This window comes from Nothobranchius furzeri, chromosome 5 (genome assembly GCF_043380555.1).
Source record: "Nothobranchius furzeri strain GRZ-AD chromosome 5, NfurGRZ-RIMD1, whole genome shotgun sequence".
NCBI lineage: Eukaryota > Metazoa > Chordata > Actinopteri > Cyprinodontiformes > Nothobranchiidae > Nothobranchius > Nothobranchius furzeri.
Genome location: NC_091745.1, coordinates 13,811,350 through 13,833,318, shown reverse-complemented (window position 1 = coordinate 13,833,318; position 21,969 = coordinate 13,811,350). Strand labels below are relative to the sequence as shown.

The 21,969-nt window shown below is 41.5% G+C and overlaps 1 protein-coding gene across 1 annotated transcript; it reads left to right on the top strand.

Moving 5' to 3' along the window:
- Positions 1 to 10,057: 10,057 nt before the first annotated feature.
- LOC107378575 (progranulin) lies at positions 10,058 to 17,167 on the top strand. The gene is made up of 7 exons (XM_070551469.1): positions 10,058 to 10,674; positions 11,156 to 11,296; positions 11,612 to 11,749; positions 11,826 to 11,954; positions 14,583 to 14,680; positions 16,355 to 17,010; positions 17,089 to 17,167. The coding sequence occupies exons 2-4, from the start codon at positions 11,156 to 11,158 to the stop codon at positions 11,889 to 11,891; spliced, it is 345 nt and encodes a 114-aa protein (XP_070407570.1). The 5' UTR covers positions 10,058 to 10,674; the 3' UTR covers positions 11,892 to 11,954; positions 14,583 to 14,680; positions 16,355 to 17,010; positions 17,089 to 17,167.
- The last annotated feature ends 4,802 nt before the right edge of the window (positions 17,168 to 21,969 follow it).

Sequence of the window (21,969 nt, the reverse complement as noted above, 5' to 3'; positions counted from 1 at the left end):
TAGTCTTTAGTTTATTTTGCTTGTGCAAAGAATTTCCATGTTGAAATTAGATTTTCTTTATTTCCTCAGAAAAAACATTGTTTTGCACCAGCTTGATCATGAATAGCTCAGTGTCTTTTCTCTCTTCAAGATCCGTCTCTTTGTCTTTTGTTGAATACCTCTGTACTCTTTGATGAATCGTTTTAGTCTGGCCATAGCTCTTAGAGCTTTCATCCAACTGAAGAACTTCTTTAGGCGCTCTAGCAGTGGGTTTGCTTCCTTTGAACCAACTGAATATGTGTGACCTCTACAGAGTTCTGGATCTGTTTCCTCAACTTCTCCCACCATTTCCTCTTTGACTGGAAGATCTTGTCTCCAAAGGAAATCGGGGCCCTTTAACCAGCCTGATTCTTTCAGCTGAACAGCACTCAAACCTCGTGAGGCTTGATCAGCAGGATTTTCTTCTGAGCTTACATGACGCCATTTTTCAGAACTTGTACTTTGTCTTATTCGCTGGATTCGATTAGCAACGAATGTATGAAATCTTTTCGCGTCATTGCTTATATAAGCCAATACGACTTGCGAATCTGTCCAGTAATATTCCTGTAGATTTTGAATTTCCAGTTCTCGCTTGATTACATCCGCGTTGCGAACTGAAGTCACAGCCGATGCCAGTTCAAGCCTGGGGATGGTCATTTGTTTAATGGGCGTGACTCTTGCCTTACCCATAACAAATGAGCAACTGATCTGTCCATCTTTGCTTAGTGCTCTAAGGCAGTGGTTCCTAACCTGGGGGTCCCGACCCCCACAAGGAGGCGCCAAAGCCTCTCAGTGGGTCGCCAGGACCTCGCCACTTTAAGGGGTTAAAACTTTATTTATTACTTGTTTATAGCCTACATTTTGCTCACATTTTTTTTCCATGAGTGAAAAGTTTACTGATATTAAGACAGGAAATAATTAGTACAGAAAAAGTAACACACTTTTAAGAACATTTTGCTCAGCTCACTGTTTTATTTTCAAGTGTCAAAAGTTCATTAAAGATAGGACTGGTTGATTAATCACAACCTTTACAGTAAATAATCTAGTATAAACAGTAATATACACATTTAAGTACATTTTGCTCAGTGTATTTTTTATGTGTCAAACGTTTATTGAAAGGAATGATTGATTTATCAGTGTTTACAAGAGACAATGTGTTCAGAAAAGTAATACAAACTGCCAAGCACATCATGCTCTGTTTGGTTTTGTTAATGACTTTGTTCTGTACTGGAGCTTACTATAACTGTTATCTATTGAATCAAAGCATATTAAAATGTGCTTGAACAATTTTATCATTTCTTAATACTGTTTGTACTGGAAGAGAGAATGGGAGGGGGTCGTCAAAAATTTGTCTGGTAAAAAAGGGGTCCCTTGGGAAAAAGGTTGGGAACCACTGCTCTAAGGTATGAACATGCACCATAACCTTCAAGACTGGTGTCTGAGAAGTTATGCAGCTCATACTGCACAATGTTGGTGAGTTGTGAGTACATCCTTGGGATCTTCAGAGCTGCTAGTTTGGGTAGGTCTCTCAGCCATGCTTCCCATAGCGGTAAAATGTGTTCTGGGAGATCAACGTCCCATTTAACCTTGTCTTTACACAAAGTTTGGAGTATCTGCTTTCCAGTCAATATGAACGGGGCGACAAACCCAAGGGGGTCATAGACTGATGCGACAGTCGAGAGCACCTCTCTCCTGGTCAATGGGTTGACTTTAAATTGGACTCGGAACTGGAATTCGTCTGTCTCCACACACCACTGTACTCCAAGTGCACGTTCAATGTGGAGTTCTCCACGAGCCATGTTCTGATCTTTGGCTTGAGCTTGTTCTTCTCTGTATCGTTTGATACAAACTTGTGTAGATGTAGGTTGCCTGTTTTGCAAAGCTCCCTTGACTCATCAACCAACTGTATGGCATCAGCTATAGACCTTACACTAGCAAGTCCGTCGTCAACATAAAACCCTCTTTGAATAAACTCAATACTCTCTTTGCTGAACTTGTTTCTGCCTTGTGTTGCAATATGTTTGAGTCCAAAATTACAGCATCCAGGAGATGAAGCTGCACCGAAAAGATGCACTCTCATCCTGTAAACTGAAGGCTGAGAGTTCAAATTGCCTTTGTCCCACCAAAGAAATCTTAGATAATCTTGGTGTTCCTTGATGACGTGAAATTGGTGAAACATTCTCTCCACATCGCACATAATGGCAATGGGGCCCTTTCTGAATCGGCATAAGACTCCGATCATTAGTAACATCTGGTCCAGTCAGAAGGTGATCATTAAGAGATGTTCCCTGGAAGCGAGCTGAGCAATCAAAAACTACATGTATTTTCCCAGGTTTGTGGGGGTGGTAAACCCCGTGGTGGGGAATATACCACGCTAGCCCTTTATCCAGCTCTTGGTCTGGAACCCTTTCAGCATCTCCATGGGTTATGATGTCCTCCATGAACTGGACATAATCTCTATTATACTCAGGGTCTGAAATAAAATTTTTTACTCACCGGCCAAGTTGGCCGGTAGATGATGAAAATCTACCGGCCAAGCATATTTTTTACCAGCCAAAATTATAAATGATTTAGATCTACCTAAAGCATGTAATTCTATATTATGTTGATTCCAAACAGAGTGACAAAATAATTAAAACATCAATTAATAAGGAAAACAACTCTTTTGTCATTTTCACTATTTATTTATTTTTAGAAGTGTTTTTATGAACTCTTTCATTGAAATCTAGTCAGACTCCTTTTTTTCTCTGTCCATGAAGTCTGGCCTCCTGCTTCTGACACCGTCTTTGTGCCAAAGCATTACAGCCTCATTTGGGTCATAGTCCTTGATCTCTGAAGAACACAGCTTCACCATGAGAATATCTGAAAGTGTGTCAGGGCTAGGGTTGTCACGGTAACCGGTGTAGCAGTAAACCCCGGTAAAAAAGTTGACAATAAATAATAACAGTCTTGTTTAAAAAAAATATATATATATATATATATATATATATATATATATTATCTCGGTGGATTACCGTGGCTGCAGTGTAGGCGCGGTGACCCTTACCAGCCACCGTATCATCTGCTAGAAGTTGCCGGCGGCACATGCGCACTTTGTTGTTTACGACCAAAACTTTCCAAAAGGATCTGTTCTTTAAGCTAAAGCTGAAATAATGGCAGGAGAAGACGGCAACACTTGGGACATTTATTATCCCTCAAAGAAGACAAAGTCGGAAGTATGGGCATTTTTTGGATATTTGAAGAATGCCGAGGGACAGTTTTCTGTGAAAGGCAGCAACGCTACGTGGCCATCATAATGTAGCCATTGTCTCACAACTTCGCCGTCTCCAGTTCGCCACTTTTCAAAAAATCTTCTGGTTGCCACTGGTCCTGGTGGTTTTTCTTCCAGTTCGACGAGTTTTCATTTGGAAGGCTGGCTGACTCCAGTTAAAAACCACCACATTTCACCGCTAGTTTTAACACGAAGCTAACCGCTAACTTGATAAACTGATTGAATGGGATAGGTGGAAATGACGTTGGATGCGGCGTTCACGTTTCGCGTACGTTTGTGTAAGCTGCATGCAGGCGGGAGGAGTATCAGAAATCCGTGGAAGATGACTGATAAACATAACTAATTTGGTGCAAACATTTACTCGCCAGGTGGCAGGTAGAGCTCAAAAATTTACTCGCCAAATGGAGCAATTTACTCGCATTTGGCGAGTGGCGAGCGTTAATTTCGGACCCTGATTATACTTCTCGTCTCTTTTAAGTCGACGTTCCAATGAAGACAATCTGTGCTCTGCACATTCTTTGTTGTTTGGGAGGCTCGGATTGTCGGCTTTAAAGGGCAATGGGAGTTCGTAATGCCCATCTTTCTTTTGTTTTATACCTTTGGTCACCTTTGACATGAACAAAATGTCTTCCTGAGAGACTGGATTGTCGTCCGTTGCATGCTCGGAGAAATCAGATTCCAAAGCCCTTATTACATCAGCTGGACTAACTTCCTTTACTTGAGTTTTGCATACAAAACACACTTGTTGCTGGAGGTTCACTGTGGGTTGTGGCGCAGGAGTTACTTCACAAACAATGATCCTGTGACTTGTGCCGATGACATCACTGTCATTTTCAATCTCAGACGAGCAGCCAACTATGCTCCAGCCGAGATCAGTTAACTGTGCGTATGGTTGGTTGTCCTTGCCCGCAGTAACCTTTCGTTGACAATTGTATCCAATAAGTAGACCAACTTTACATTCAAGCAAAGGAGGTAGTTTATCTACTAGGCTTTCTAGATGAGCCCACTTTAAGGCGGTTTCAGATGTTGAGATATGTGATCTGTTCACAGGAATAAACTCCCTTGTATAAACTGGTGGTAAGGTGATTCTCTTTTCATGTGTATATCCCCTCACTTGAAGGTTTACCAGCTTCTCGCATGGTATAACTGTTGGTTTTGCAGACATGGTGGATAGTTGCAGATTGGTTTTACTTTTGTGTGTCAAGATCTTGAGATATTTCATCTAAAATAAAGGATGTATCACTCTGAGAATCGAGCAGTGCATACACCAACACTTCCCTGTCAGGGTCGTTTCTGGATGAAACCCAGACAGGTAGTATAGAGGATGTTAACTTATTTGAGGTGGCTTGAGTTGCTCTGTTAGAGATTGCCATGGCTGGTTCAACTCCTTCTTTGGCGTTTTCTTCATGTTTGTCTTGAGGGTTATCATCAGTTGCAGGTATTACTCTTTTACGTTCGACAAACTTGTCGTCGTGAAGACACGTTGGATGCCTCCTTTGACATTTTTCACAAGTGCTTCTTTTATCACACCTTTTCGAAAGATGTCCACCTTTCAAACATCCAAAACACAGCCTTTCAGCTTGTGCAAACTTGACGCGTTCTTGGACAGTTTTTTCTCTGAACTTGAAACATTTATCAAGTGTGTGACCCCTTTTCTTACAGAAAAGGCAAATTACAGCATTCACATGACCTGGTTGAATGGTTCGAATTTACTGTTAATGTTTTTGCTTGAATGACTTGGTTACGTAACTATTTTGGTTTACTTGTTTCCAAATCCTTCAGGGCTTGCATTGAAGCTATGGGATTGCATGCTAAGTCAGCTTCAGTGGATGCAAAATCCACAAATGAGTAAAATGGTGGATACTCTCCACTACTATTTTTTCTTATTTCCATGGCTGCACGATTCCATCTTGTCGTCAACCAGTCTGGCAGTTTCAGCAAGAGTTTCTGAATTTCCATACAGTCATTGAGAACATGTAAGGACTGTATCTGTGACATTGCAGCTTCACAACTTCTAAGGAAATCTGCAAAATCTCTAAGCTCATTTCTATCCTTTGAGCTTATCTTAGGCCGATTGTGAAGCTTGTCTCTAAAACATTTTCCCATGATGAACAGATCTCCAAAGCGCCTTTCCAACATTTTCCAAGCTGCATCGTATGCTGCATCTGTGCCCACTAGGAGAAATCCTTCAAATGCTCTCTTTGCGGGTCCACCAAGGTACTTCCTGAGATAGTAGAGTCTTTCATTCTTTGGAATGTTTTTCCTGTCAATCGAGGTTTCAAATGACAACTGCCAGTCTTTGAATTTTAGAGGATCACCAGTAAACAGTGTAGGTTCTGGAGTTGGCAGACGGTTAGCGCTTATTGCTTCAGCTAGAACGCCAACTAGATCCAGATTCGACTGTGGCTGATTTGCAGCAGCAGGAACTTGTATGGCTTGAGGGATAAATGGTGGACTTGATGCTTTGAGTGGTTGGCTAATGGTCACCTGAGGTGGTACACCAGGATTTCGTTGAGATTGGTTTATGACTGTAGGAACGTTTGGAACAAAAGCAGGGCTTGTAGCATCTTGGAGATGAGCTGCAGTTTGAACTTGAGAGGGAACGTTTAATGGGATGCGTATAGCTTCGGTTACACTCTCTGCTTTCATGCTCTGTGATTAGCTCTGACTTCCAGAAACACTCTCAGCTTCATCATAAACCTTTACTCGAGCCTTTGCAGCATTTAACCTTTTAACTTCATCCAAGCGTTTAATCTTTCTACGCTGCTCTTCTGTTTCTTGCAGCCTTTCAAAGTGCTCACATTCCAATTTCTGTAGCTTGGCTGCTTCCCTCTCCTGTTCTTCCATCACTGCTAATATCTCCTGAGATGCAGCTGCCTCTGCTTCAGCTTCCATTCTTTTGATAGGTTGTGAGCCTGAGTGACCTGAACCACTTTTAGACCGATGTGATTTTGACCCTGATTTAGTCCTTTCAGATCCTAAGCATGACCCAAAGTCTGGCCATGGCTCTTCATCACCTTCTGTGAATTCCTCCCGTAGCAGCTTTTCAGCTCTTTCCAAAATGAATCCAGAAAGTGATGTGCATGCATCTACTTTGTGTCGTACATCTGCATCTGGAGTTGTTATGTGCCTTATTTGTTCGTAAATGGTTTGAACATCTTTGCAGGTAGCACTTATGTTGTTAATGAGCTCGTGTAATTCACTCTCTGGCGCTTCTTTCCTTAATAACACTTTGCTCAATCTCGCTTCATATCTCCACTTTTCAAAAACAACTGCGTACAGTATTTGTGTTTGAGACCTTTAAGCTTCTCCTCTTGAAGCTCTTTACCCTTTTCAGTGAGTGTTCTTACTCTTTCACCCCTGCGGACAGTCTGCCTTCCTGCAGCTTGCTGAGTACCAACTTCTCCTTCAGTAAATTCTCCAGCTTCATCTTCATGATCTTGTGCTAATGGTGGCGCCACTTCCTTCTCCGTCAGCCTGAGGAAGTTTGCAGCCGCAAACGAAACGTAGCGGGAAAACAGGTAAACAAAACTGCTCTGTGTTTTAAAAAAGAACTACAGCATGGAATTAGAGATACGACACAGCAAGAACACACCTAAGATGAAAAGAAGCAGGTTAGAAGCAAATGCATGAGACCTTGAGACCATGTCTCATGCAGACTAGTCCTGTGCAGAGGAGAGGGGAAACAGTCATTTCATTCCGTTGCACTTAATATTATCATTGATAATACAAACATAAATAGAATTTTTAAACTATATTGTTGCTTCTTTGTCAAATTATTATAAAGTATTGTTTCCCTGGCATTACCCAAATTGCCTAGTTTCATCATCAATCAAATATGAAAGGTTCAATAAGAATGATAATCCATATTTTTATGAAATGTTACATTTTATTGAATATCTTTTTATTCTGTTGACAATTTATTAAAAGTAACCACTTACAAAATATTACACTTCCACCTTCATCAACTCAGAAGCTCATCTATGGGATAAACCCCCTGCAGTAGTGACCCATCGGGCTGCCCTATGAGTAGGCAGTTTAGAGTCACAGGATCCACATCATTGGCATCGAATGGAAAGTAATCAAGGGGCTTGGAATTAAGAATGCCCTCCAAATCAACCAACACTGTGCAGAGGACGTCTTCAGGAATGAGCTGTGCCCCAACAACGGTGTACAGAGTCGTCTCCACCAAACAAATCTCTCATTGCCAGGAACCTCCAAAATGAGAAGCAGGAGGAGGGTTGAAATGGAACTCAGTCTTGTCGCTGCAGGTCTAACGACATGGCAAACAATGCTCCTTTAGCTCTCTTTCACCTCCTCTTTGGTCCCTTGGTCTGAATAGAGTTCAGGTGATGTGCATCTCCTAGCAATATATCAACAAAGAGTCATCAGAAATGAGTTTGTGTCAGTTAGGGTCAGGTCGTCCAGATGCACGGCTCTGACTGTCAGTCCCTTGAAAACGATTCCCCAGCTTCCTCTCTGAGTGGTGGCCCAACTTCACGTGAAAGGGTCCAAAACAGTTCATTGCAGTGGAGTAAAAAAGCCGCTTGAATTATTTGAGGCACACCACTGGATGATCAGCCATTCTCAGAATGACCAGCTTAGCCCTCAAATGGCGGTAATCCACACAGGTCCATTGAAAATAGTGCACTGCCTCTTAGCCTTGTAATAGCCAGTATTTGCATCTTATTTCAGTGCCAGGGTGTTGCAGGCGACTGTCACAGTCCTGGATGAGCAACTACGACACCGGTTGTGAAGGGTAACTGGATGCACATTTTGGCAAGTTAAATCCTCAGATCTCCACAGATGCCCATCAATGCAAATCAACCCCCCACTTTCATCTAGTTCTGGAGACCAGGTTAGAGCACGACTGCTTTGGTGAACTGGTTTCCCTGCCTTGAGTTGGTAGAGATCATCAGGGAAGCTCTCTTGTTAAGAAGTATCACTGCTTACCATACAATTGTCTTCATAAAGCACGATTTTAGAATAGCATGTCAGCTAAACAAAGAGCTGTACTTAAAGGAGACAGAAGCTCGGAGTCTGGAGTATGGAAGAGGGTGGGATGAGGGACTACCTTTCTTGTTTGCCATGCGAGCAACAACACAGAAATCCTCAGGATTTTGTCCTGCAGCCCTGGTTTTGGAACACACTGTCCAGGGACTGCTTTGACTGCTCAAGGAAAGATGGTTGTCAGAACCCTTTCCTTCTGAAAATGAATTATGTAAGTAGGTTTGGGAAATGTTTGTTTTATGCCTGTCGATTGGCTCAAGAAAACTTAGTCCAGGCTCAATAACCAATGAAAGCCCGTTATGCTAAGTGGGCACTGGTTCGATACTTTCGTCCGAGTGACAGAGATCTGGTGTTGCTCCCTGTGGCAGGATCGGGTTTAAGTGCTGATGTGTTGGTCTCCTTGGTTACAGCTTAAGACATCGACACATACTTGGTACATAAGAAAGGTGAGGACAGCGTGTTGGCTGACGTATTGTCTCACACTGTGTAGGGAACGTGAGTGTGTGTGTGTGTGTGTGTGTGTGTGTTTAAACTCCAGACCTCCTCATGCAATACCACAGCTCCTCTCCTGGTGTCCTTTCACAGACTTTTTGTAAATCTACAAAGATATCAAGACATCATGCAGCTTCTTCTGTCCTTCTCTGTATTTATGCATCAGTGTCTTTAGAGCAAAAATCACATCTGTAGAACATTTTCATGGCATGAAACTGTACTGCTGCACACCAATGCTCACTTCTGACCTTAGCCTAGCTTCCACCACTTCCACCCAAAGCTTCATTATATGACTCATTAGCTTAGTTTCTCTGTAGTTGTCACAAATCTGTATGTTTTTCTTGTTTTTAAAAATCTGCACCTAGACCAGAACACTTTCTTCCATTCTTCAGGCCTCTCCTCACCCTCTAACATATTGTTTAACAAGCTGGTCCAAACCTATACTGCCACCACCTTTCTTTTTAATGGTAACACTTCCTTTTACAGTCCCCTAATTACCATGTACTTACAGTACATGGTGATTACATAGTAAGTGTAGCGTGGTTACCACATACTAGGATTTTACACTGTTTGCTTCAGTTTGGTTAGATCCTGAGAAAAGATCGGACTTTAGCATATTAGCGGACCAGCACCTGATTTATTATTGCCCATTATGATCGATGGAAGAGATGGTTTGAATTTCTGCTTTTTCAGTCTCCGTTTTGCTCCCGCTCTGCACCCACGCTTCTTGTGTTTTAGCTCATTTGGGATTTGTGGCTTCAGTTGAGGTATTACTTCAACCTTTCCAATGTTAATCAGCTGCTCCTGATTGTAAACCAGCTTGTTACCATGGTTACGCATCATAACAAATGCTCAAAGAGTGAAAAAAGTGAAAAAATTGCAGTAAAAATCCTCTTAAGCTTCACAGCACCAGAAACAGAAAAGTAAAATGTCAAAAAAATAGTTTTTCTTGAGAAACTAGAAGAAAAAATGTCCAAAAAAGGCAAAACTTACATATAGTCAGCAGAGCTACTCCAACATGCAGCCACCCAGAGCAGCGCAGTTCCGGAATGAATGAATAATCATTCCCAGTAAATACTGCTTTACACATATTTACACTTTTTTACTATTATACACTTTAATTACACAAATAAAACACTTTATCTTACTATGTAATTACCATGTAAGTACTTAGTTATTAGGGGACTGTAAAAGGAAACATTACCTTTTTAATCTCAGCTTCTTACTGAGCCAGCAACAGCAACATCTTCTACTCTACAGTGTATCTCATTTTCCTCATTCATCAGCTATTCAAGTACTCTTTCCATCTTTTTATGAATTCTCTGGAAGAGCACATTTTAGGCTCTACGTGCACTGAACTTAACTGAAAAGGCTACAAAATTAAAAAGAAGGTGAACTGTTTGAATCAAAAGTTAAACAGTATTAGTTCACATTATTATTTTTGTACACAATTGCTTTTTACAAGTTGAATAATCTTTATTGGAAGTGTTTTTACCCATGTTTTTAAAACTTTCCAATCTTTTTTTACCCCCCTTATTTTGAATCGCTCTTTTCATGTTTTAAAAACACATTTTTATATTCATTAGATTTTACGTATGACTTGTTCAAATGAAAGGGTGGGTTGAAACAATTTGACACCAAAATGTTCTTAACAGTGATAAAATTACTGGTGTGGCAAAACAACAAATGCATGAAACTAAAACAGCTGTATGCAAAAATAAGGAAGTCTGATACAGAAATCAGGAAGTCTCTTTATGCAAATGAGATATTCAGGTTTGGTTGTCTGGGGGCGTGCACAGGTCTGCGGCAGTTAGGCTGTTTGTGGTGTGTCAGAGCAGAGAAGCTTCTGTTGACTCACAGCAGCGCTCCTGTCTCCACCAAAGGTAAGAACAACTCCCACTTACAGAAACGTGCAGGCTGATCACTTATTTGCAGAGACTTTGTGGTTTAAATTGTTTGTCTTGCAGGTATTTTCCCATTATTGTTATTATTATTATTATTATTATTATTATTATTATTATTATTATTATTATTATTATTACTATTATTATTATTGAGCGAAACTTGTTATTTTTGTGATCTGTGATCATTGATTGCATTTGTGTATTAGGTTTATGCTTGATTGCAGGATAAACCCCACACAGAAACAGCTCAAAACGAGCACCAGGAAATAAAGTTGTTTGATTATGAGTGATTATGTAACTTCGTAAAAACCTACTCAGTCAATAAAAGCTGCTATAATATGTGTAAAAGACAACTTTTTAATTCTGAATAGAGGAGAACGGTGTTGTTTTAGCTCTGCTCTGGCACAGTTTCACTTTCCTTTTACCACCCGTGGTGTGCATGGTTCTGCTGCCCCTGCAGATGCACAGCTGGGTTGTGATTTGCTGGACTCTCCTGGTCCTGGTTGGTGCTCATGAATGTCCAGATGGAGGAAGGTGCAAAGAGGGTCAAACCTGTTGCAACAGCCCCACTAATGACTACAAGTGCTGCCCATTTGATCAGGTGCGGCTGCACTCCAAACACAAGTTTCCTAAAGTTTCTCTCACTAGTTTATATACATGAATAAATGGAGTCATGCTATTTTGAAAACAGTAAATCAGAGAGAAAAATAAAAATAAAAAGTAGATTTGGAGGAGTTTGCTAAAAGCAACATACTATTCTGACACTGTTGGGAAAAGAGTCAGCTGAGACAAACCTGGCTGAAACATGTTAGAAGCAGCTGAAAACACAAAACTTAGACACACACTTACATGAGACACAAGAGGATTCTGGATAGTGAGAACATGCCGGACGCTCCTCCTGCTCCTGTCTCTGCAGGCTGAATGCTGTGAGGATCATGTCCACTGCTGCCCAGCAGACACGGTCTGTGACAAAGAAACATCCAGCTGTGTGAATAAAACCATGTCCATTCCATGGAAGGAAAGAACATCTGCAGACCACACCCAAATCTCCAGAGTATGAGTACAATCTTTTAGCGTTCATGAAAATGTTTGGAATATTCTGAGAGATGTCCTTCTTTTTCTTTGTGCAGTCTTTCAGGATGATCAGGAGCTCCACGGACAACGACTATGAAACTGTCTGCTCCGATGAGTCATGATGTCCTGCTGAGTATTCCTGCCAGAAGTCTTTGACTAAGTTTGGCTGCTGCCCAGTAGCTAAAGTAAGCAAACTGGCATAAATACAGCGCTGATCAAGAGAGCAACCATTTTTGCATAAATCCAGCAATCGATGCTGTTTTAGTTGTTTCTGGATTTGTACAAATCATCTTCAAATGCATGATAGCATCTAACACAAGAAGAATACATGTGATCCAGCGAAAAAGTGGAGACATATTTCCTTTTTCTTTTGATGAAAGTTACTGTATTTCTTGGTGGTGTGAGGTTACTTTTTCCCAGCATGAAAAAACAAAAGTGATGCTGCTGACAGGGGCGGATTTAGGACTGAAGAAGATCCGGGACTTAACGCACACTAGGGCCTGCACGACTTTATTTTTTTTAAAGTCGACAGTCAAGTAATGAAAGTCGAGTCGACTTCGACTAGTCGTTGATGACGTCATACGCCGGAAGCGGCGGGGGGGTCGGTCGGTAGGTTCGCTGGAATTTTTTGACAATTAAAATTGCGCCCACATTTTCTAAGTTAAACACATCTCTTTTAACAACGGTAGTTTCTGCATCCTACTTCAGCCCCCTCCCCCTGCGCAGCGGCCGCAAACTCACTGATGCGCCTGCAGCCTCTCGGAGTTCCTGCTGCTCTAAACATTAAAATAATTATTTCATTTTCTGTTCCTCACTTCTGATTACCTTCAATGGTGTCTGTTTGTTGCAACCAGCAGGTACAAAAACTAACTTGTTTTTATTTGACTATTTTTCTGTCCTGCTTATTATCTTCCTGCATCTCCTCTCAATCCTAAAGAAAAACTGCTACCTGGGTTCATATATATTCACCTTATGAGTTACCTTTGAACTGCAGTTCTAAAAGATCTACCGACCGCTAAAACAGCGGAGTGCCGCTGCTCGCCGGCCGACTACAACGGGACCGTTTTTGCTGCGGAGTTCGTGCCGGAGCGGAGCGGAGTGGAGATAGTGGAATCTTGGGGGTGCGTCACCGGAGGACAACAGGTGATGCGCCTGGCTCCGCAGCAGCGAAACGCATCAGGCACAAATAACAGACAGAAAACATGAAAGGAATTGAGCCGACATGAACGATCGCGTGTTTAATTTGTTTTTGAGGTGGTGACACCTGATTTGGAGGTGCTCAGGACGCAATGTCTGGAGCGCACGTCAGTGATCAGAGCTTTGCATGCGCAAACTGGTTAAGATTAGGATGGGGGTGAGGGGAAGGTTAAATTGCAAGAGGGAAAAGGTCACAGTTTGGTTAAATGTCCGTTTTACCGCCGGTGTCAGTACCGCACAGCGCGTCGCCTCCGCCTCGATCCAGACGCGCAGGGGCTCATCACCTGCTGTCTTTTCCGAGGACTGCATCTTGTCAGTCATTATCACGTGACAGCGACTAGTTGATGACAGGCATAAAAAGTCACTACAGAGCCGTGAAGTCAACTAGTCGACTAGTCGACTATTTCGTACAACCCCTAACGCACACACACACACACACTCACGCGTGCGCGCACACAAACGTGACACGCACTAGTCAACAACAGCATATTTTATTTTTTTTATTTTTTATTTAACCCTTATTTAACCAGGATAGAGACCCAATGAGGTTAAGAACCTCTTTTACAAGGGTGTCCTGGCCAAGAGGCAGCAAAAAATACAAACAGTTACAACGTAATGACAATGAAAAAACACTCAATCATTAAAAGCAGTTACAAGTTACTAATGCAGTCTCTGAAGCTTTCAGTTTGGTTTTAAAGGCATTATATGTCTTGTACGACATAATTTTTAATCTGAAGCTACATATTAAGCATTTTCAGGGCAGAGTATTGTTCCTGTTAGTGTTTAGTGTGAGATGATAGTAAATATTCCCGCGTTCTTTCTCCATCAACTTTACCTGATAAGCTAACTTTAGGCAAACCAGCAGCACAACAAATATTTTCAAATAAGACTCACAAACCTGAGTCAACACCAGTCTCATCAAAGCTGGGGTTCTGTCGTTGTACTTTTTGTCTAAAAAACGTCTTTATGTCCATCTTCACTCATGTGTTTCAGGCAGAGAGTGTAGAAGAAGCCGGCTGCTGAAGGGCTTCTTCTTCAGTGGTGGAGGCTCAGGCAGGCTGTATACAAACTACTGCCAGCTGCTCCCTCTCTGATGGACTTTGGTACTGCATGTTACTTCCGCGATTTAGATCCGGGGCTTTTCATAAAACATCCGGGGCTTCAGCCCAAGTAGCCGGGCCTAACGCCACCCCTGGCTGCTGATCTGGTTTGTCAGGGCTAAATGTAAAATGACTTATTATCATTACTGACTAATCACTTCTTGGCATATGAAGCAGCATTTTTTTGTACTTTGAGAAATTGTTGCAGGAAGAAGCTGGAAATGCGGTTAAATGACATCACTGTCTAAAGTAGTCTGTTTGGTTTAATCGTAAAATCAACAACACTTTTTGGAACATTTACAGTTTTGTTTTTACGAAAACATAATGTAAATCATGTAACTCTGTGAAGGTATGAATGTCCTCTGTTTAGATAAAAAGGGTCAGCCAACAGGTGAACTGCACAACACAATGGCACTGTCAACATGGATCAAATTATGGCCAGTTTCATCTGAGACTTGATTTAGCAGTAAAACGACAAAACTGTAGACCCACAAACCGTTCTTTTCCCTTTTCCAGATACCAAAATCCCTTGTGATGAAAAAGTAGCCTGTCCTGATGGAACCACATGCTGCGAACTGCTTTCGGGCAACTGGGGCTGTTGCCTCTACCCTAATGTAAGTCTCTCTAACGTGATAAGTCTACTTTCTGCTAACCTGCTGGGTTTTACCAGTAAGACCACTGGTTTCAATAGAAAAAGGTCAAATTTAGTTGTGTAGCACATTTACAAACAGCTTCTTGCAGTCCTAAAGTGATACAAACAGTGCAACAAAACACCATTAAAGAATAAAAGTAAGTCACTGTTCTAAATACCAAGCATAAAGTACAGAAAATGAGTACAAATGCCGTAAATCCTCTAATACTAGCCTGTATTTAATTACCTGCCGGGTATCATATTTTGGCCGGTGTCGGAGTCGGCGGAGGTGAATAATGGCCGTTTTTTATTGTGGCCGGGTGGAATGTGGTAACAAGCAAGTACGGGGGGTGGTTGTGTCATCCGTCTCACTTTTGATTTGCCAGTGATAGACCGCGAGGGTAACTTTAACCGTGCGGAGACGAAGAGGAGGCAAAAATTTGATATCAAGTTCAAAGAGAACGTGCTGATTATGCTGCAGAACACTCTGGGGAGCAGTAGTAGGGGTTGTATGAACTAGTCACTAGTCGACTTCACCGCTCTATAGTGACTTGTTATGCCTGTCATCGACTAGTCGCTGTCACATGATAATGACCGGCAAGATGCAGTCCACGGAAAAGACAGCAGCCTGCTGTTAGCAGGTGACAGGTTCCTGCGTGTCTGGAGGCAACGCGCTGTGCCAGAGCATCGGTACCGACACCCGCCGTAAAACGGGCATTTAACCAAATTGTGACATTTACCCTCTTGCAATTTAACCTTCCCCTCACCCCATCCTAACCTTAACCAGCTTGCGCATGCAAAGCTCTGATTGTTGACGTGCTCCAGACATCTGCGCCCTGAGCACGGCCACAGTAACATTATCAAATCAGGTGTCGCCACCTCAAAAACTAATTTAACACGCGATCGTTCATGTCGGCTCATTTCCTTTTATGTTTTCTGTCTTTTATTTGTGCCGGATGCTTTTCGCTGCTGTGGATCGGGGCGCATCACCTGTTTTGTCCTCGGTGAAGCACCACTGATACGGCCGGCGAGCAGCTCGCACTCCGCTGTTTTTGCGGTCGGTAGATCTTTTAGAACTGCAGTTCAAAGGTAACTCATGAGATGAATATATATGAACCCAGGTAGCAGTTTTTCTTTAGGATTGAGAGGAGATGCAGGAAGATAATAAACAGGCAGGACAGAAAAATAGTCAAATAAAAACAAGTTAGTTTTTGTACCTGCTGGTTGCAACAAACAGACACCATTGAAGGTAATCAGAAGTGAGGAACAGAAAATGAAATAATTATTTTAATGTCTAGAGCAGCAGGAACTCCGAGAGGCTGCAGGCGCATCAGTGAGTTTGCGGCCGCTGCGCAGGGGGAGGGGGGAGAGGGCTGAAGCAGAAACTACCGTTGTTAAAAGAAATGTGTTTAACTTTGAAAATGTGGGCGCAATTTTAATTGTCAAAAACTCCAGCGAACCATTAGTTCATTTTGCTCAAACAGAAATTGAGGCCTGCCTCTAATTCTGGTCCTCCTTCCAATAAAGGCCTGGAGCTTGATGAGCTTGAGTCAAATACAGGCCTAGGCCTGTATTAGAGGATTTACGGTAGTTAGAAAATAACCCAAAAAAATAAAACATTTTGAAAAAGTAAACTATTTAATTCAAATTGTTTCAGGAACAACTGGGATTAAAAGCAAGTACAAAGAAGTGCCTCGGCATGTGAATTCTTCTCTCAGAGCCTTTTATATGGGGTCAGGACCCACTATGGATGTTGTGAGCTTTGAGGTGAGCACTCCACACACACCCACACACACCATGACATCACCTGGCTTGTGAGTTCTCTGTTTCCAGGAGAGAGAGCAGCAGCTGCAATCAATCAGCTGATCAGTGGGTGGCCTTCATAAGGAGGACGGAGGACACTGCTAAGCCGCCGGATGATTTCGCCTTACTGGTAGAGTCCCAGCCACAGTGTTAACTCGATTTTGAAACCTTGACTTTGAACTTTGAAACCTTAGCCTTGAACTTTAGTAACGTGTTTTTTTGCTAGCGATCTTTGCTCAGATTTTTTGTTCTCGTTTTATCTCAGACTCAGTCATCTTTCCCTACACCACCTCCTCGCTGTGACCTTTTTGGATTTACTTCTCGACCATACTACGTCTGGACTTCACTCCCGGTTCCCGTCCTCCTCACGGCACTAACTGCTCCCAGCACTACAAGCTCTCTCTCTCCTCCCCCTCCGGTAGTAAAACCTCGCCGATCTTCATCACCCCGGAATACTCATTCACTCTCCCAGCTCACCCCTCCCTGGAGGTCCTCCACCACGCTACATCTGTAAGTCCTCCTACCAAACTCATCCTCTACCACACTACAGTATCAATCAAGGACTCACCTCTGTTTCCCTTCCCTCAGACGCTGCTCCCGTTTACCCATTCACTGGATTTCCAGTGCACCCTAAGTTCTAGTTACCAAATAAATCTTTATTTTTTCACATCCTGCTCCAGTGTGTTGATTCTGCATGTCTTGGGTTAAATCATTACCTTAGATCATGACAATGGATCACAAAAGTCTCAAGTTCCAGTCTTGACATAACCTCCAGGAATCAATTAACGTAGTAAAAATGATTTCCAAATGATTATTATGTAATCCCATAGAGAATACTGCACGATGGTATGTGTAAAAGCACAAATAAATAATAGCCATTAATGGCTACAACCATTTATTATGAGAGTCAGAAGCAATAAGAAACAATGTCAAGGAAAATAACTAAAAATAAACACGTTGAGTATGTTATAGCCGGTTATTAGAAAGCAGGCATTGAGAGGGAGTGTGTGCACACATTACTCTGAATCTTAAGAAGATGGATTGTTTCATTAAAAATAACCACTTCCTGTTTTGGAGTAGCTTGTCACTAGCTCTATCAAAGTGCACGTGAAGCTGCTGGTCAAATCCATGAAAGTGTTTCTTTCTTAATCATCTAAAGTCTACACTCAAAAAATAAACATCTGAAGTTTTTTTTCCTTTTTAACGTTTCTCAGCTCAGGGTCAGTAACTGAAGCATCTAAGCAGCACAATTTGGATTTTTCCTTCTTTTCTCTTTGCAGCAGATGCATTTATGTATTTCTACTCCAAAAAATGATACACAACTTTAACCGAAGACCCTTGTGTCCTCCCTGCAGGCCGTGTGCTGTGCAGACAAGCAACACTGCTGTCCTGCCGGGTATACCTGCGATGCTGGACAATGCTCCAGTAACGAGAAGCCAAACTGGTTCAGCTGGAACTCTTTCCTTGCTAATAAGAAGAAGGCTCAAAGGCTGTGAAAGCATAACTGTGATCCAATTGTTTTTTTTTTCATGCAATGCACAAAAGAAATTAAACAATGATATTTTTTTATCAATCTTTCTGCTCTTAAAGGTGGAGGGTCCACTTTAGAACATAACTGCACTCATGATTTGTGGACTAGAACTGAAATGTGTCTGTAGTATTATCATGATATCTACTACCGTGTACTGTGAGGGTAAACTATTTTGTTACTTGCAAGTTTACTTCATAAATAATTTAACTTATACACTTCATATTGCATTATGATTCTACTCACGAGAAAATGTTGGTGTTGTTGAGTCTGTTTTGTGTTCATTAGGTTGGGGTTGGTGATGTGTCTCTCTTAATAATTAGCCGTTCCACATATTATTTTAATATGACACAACCATTGTTTTCATTCTCTTACGTGTTGTCCGTGTCCCGAACGAGCAGTGACGTCTGTTATTTACAAGTTTTATGAATTTATAAAATCACAAACTTCGTTTCAATCGTTTAATTCCATTTAGACCATAATATCTCGTATAAAAGATCATCTTCTGTAATGCTGATTAAATGCATCCTGTCTGAAATTAGGGCTTATTTGGAGAAACGTGAAGACACTGAGGGTTTGAATCATATCTGTGTTTTTAATAACATGAAATCCAACTGAAGATAAAAGCTCACGTCATTCTTGTTAAACAAGACAGCAGTTGTGCACAATGGTTAAAGTAGAGCGTTTGTGTTTCGATCTGTGGTTAATGTTGAACACCCAAAACTGATAGTTTAGATTTAAATATATAATATCACATCTGAATTTTAAAACTTAATTAAATGTGTCAATTTTAAAGTAAATGATTAGTTAGCATGAAAGCCACCATCAACTGGAAGTAGCTATGATTAACGCAAGGTGAGGACATCCATGCTTTCGTTCTTTTTTTTAAACACAGAAACAGTTTTGTTTACCTGTTTGTAGCTACAGTTTCGCCGACGGCTGCCGGCTTCTTCAGGCTGACGCTGATGGTGGCGCGTCACTTCCTTCTCCGTTTATCTGCGGGCAGCAGAGGACGTTGTCGCCCTCTACTGCCCGCTCTCCCCTCTCCGACGATGCAGTCCCATGCGTGGTCCAGCGTGTAAACTCCGTCGTCCCTGTTCATGGTCCCACATCCACGTCTCCTTATCTCGATTGCTTCCTTGATCCATCTTTTGTATTTTTGTTGTTCGGTGGTTATGATCCGTGTGCTGTCCCAGTCCATTATATGGTTTTCTCTTGTGCATTGATCTGTTACGGCTGACTTTTTTATTGTACTTTCTGCTTCTTCTTTTGCTGCTCTTGTGTGTTTTCGATTTGCCTCTTTCTCACACTCCTTTCTATGTTCTATTGTCCGTGTATTGAGTTGGCGTCCGGTTTCTCCTATGTATGTTTTATTGCATATTTTGCATGGGATTTCGTAAACGACTCCACATTTAAGTCCAGCTGATATTTTGTCTTTTGGGTGTACTAATCTGTTTCTAACTGTTATGAATGGTTTTGTTGGTGTGTTTATGTTGTGTTTTTTCATTGTTGCTCTTATTTTTTCCGTTATGCCTCTGATGTATGGTAGGGTTATCACTGGTTTTGGTTCTTGTCTTTCTGGGTTTCTGGTTCTTTTTTTGGGTTGTTCTTTGCTTTCTGTTTTTGTTTGTTGTTTTCCTTTGTTTATTGCCCATGCCGGTATGCGCAGGTCTTTAAAGCGTGTTGTATGTGTTTGTCCTCTTGTTTACGGTCTCTCTCTTCTGTTATTATGTTTGCTCGGTGATATAATGTTCTGATTACTGACATTTTGTGTATGGTGGGGTGTTCTGATGTCCATAATAGATAATGGTCTGTGTGTGTTGGTTTCCTGTATGTGTTTATGTTTAGGGTCCCGTCGGTCTGCCTGGTTATGTTCATGTCCATAAATGCTATGCTGCCTTCTGTTTCTAACTCATAAGTGAATTTTATGTTGCCCGTGTCGTCAATATTGTTTAAGTGTTGTGTTAGTGTTTCTGTTTGACCTTTTGGTATGATTTCCAGTATGTCGTCTACGTAGCGTTTCCATAGTTTTATTTTGCAGTTTGGGGGGGCGGTGGCTATGGCTTTTTGTTCCAGGTCTTCCATGAAAAACTCACACAGGGTGGCTGATAACGGGTTACCCATGGCGACGCCTTCCAGTTGTTTGTATATTGTGTTATCGTATGTGAAGTAAGTGGAGTTAGCTACCAGTCCTATCAGTTGTGCTATGTCATCTGCTGTGAGGTTTGTCCTTTTGTGTAAAGTCTTGTCCTGTCTGATTCTGTTAACTACCATGTCTATGGTTTTTTGGGTTGGTGTTTTTGTGAACAGAGATGTGACGTCATGTGAGATGAGTATGTTGATATCTTCTATTGTAATTTCCTTTAGTTCTTTTGCCAATTCTATACTATTTTTGCAGTGTTGATCTGTATTTCCTAATAACGGGCTGATGATTCTGCTGATATCTTTTGCCATGTTGTATGTTGGTGTACCTATGCTGTCAACTATTGGTCTAAGTGGGGTATTTTGTTTATGTATTTTTGGTGTTCCATATATTCTTGGTGTTATGTTTGCTGTAGGAATCCAGTGTTTGTACATTTTTTCTGTTGTTTTGCCTTTTTCGTGCAGTGGCTTCAGTAATTTTTTCATGTTTTTCTTAATGTTTTCTGTTGGATCTTTTTTAAGTATTTCATATGTATTTTTGTCCTCTAGCATCTGTTTCATCTGTTGTTTATATTTTTCTCTGTCCATAACTACTGTGGTTCTTCCTTTATCTGCCGGTAGAATAATTATCTGTTCATTTTTGGATAAAGCTGTCATGGCTGATTGTTCTTTTGTAATATTGCTGTGTTGAATTTGGCTGTTTTTTAATATCCCAACTACATTATTTCTGAGTTCTGCTTTCTTTGCCTCATCTGTGATCTGTTGACATGCTAGTTCTGTTGCTACAATAAATTCATCATATGGTATTTCTTTTGGTGTGACTGCAAAGTTTAAACCTTTCTTTAATATGCTTTCTTCTGCTTCTGTTAGTTCGTATTGTGAAATGTTACATACCCATGAGTTTGGTGTGGAGTTATCTTGTATTTCTCCCCTCTTTTTCTTGTTTATGAGTCTGTTTAACTTCTTTATGTGTCTTTCTTTTACTTTTATGAACAAATCATTGCTTAAGAGAAAACCATATAATGGACTGGGACAGCACACGGATCATAACCACCGAACAACAAAAATACAAAAGATGGATCAAGGAAGCAATCGAGATAAGGAGACGTGGATGTGGGACCATGAACAGGGACGACGGAGTTTACACGCTGGACCACGCATGGGACTGCATCGTCGGAGAGGGGAGAGCGAGCAGTAGAGGGCGACAACGTCCTCTGCTGCCCGCAGATAAACGGAGAAGGAAGTGACGCGCCACCATCAGCGTCAGCCTGAAGAAGCCGGCAGCCGTCGGCGAAACTGTAGCTACTAACAGGTAAACAAAACTGTTTCTGTGTTTAAAAAAAGAACAAAAGCATGGATTTAGAAAGACACAGCAAGAACACACCTAAGATGTTCAAGGTGAGGACATTCCTAGGTCAGGTGAATCGGTTCAATAATGGGCATGTTTCCATCACCCGACCTCCAGGGTAGTTCCTGGGATCGGGGACTTGACCAGGAGATACGATGACCAGGTCCTCTCTGCTGTTGTGTCTCCATTCAAATTCAGCCCTTTCAGAACTTTGCACAGACGTCAGCGTGTCACTACTGCTTTGGCAGTGAGTGATGTCACTGATCAGCACCAAAAAGTAGCATTAATATCAAAAGCGTAATTCTATACAAGTATATCATAATTTCATCCATTAAGAGGACATGAGCAGCTCTGAGTTTTGTGTATCTTTGTTTTGGCATTCAAGGTGTGTTTCATTATTTCTTCTGGACTCGAGAGCTTTATTAATGTTATTTACAAACTTTAAACAGGA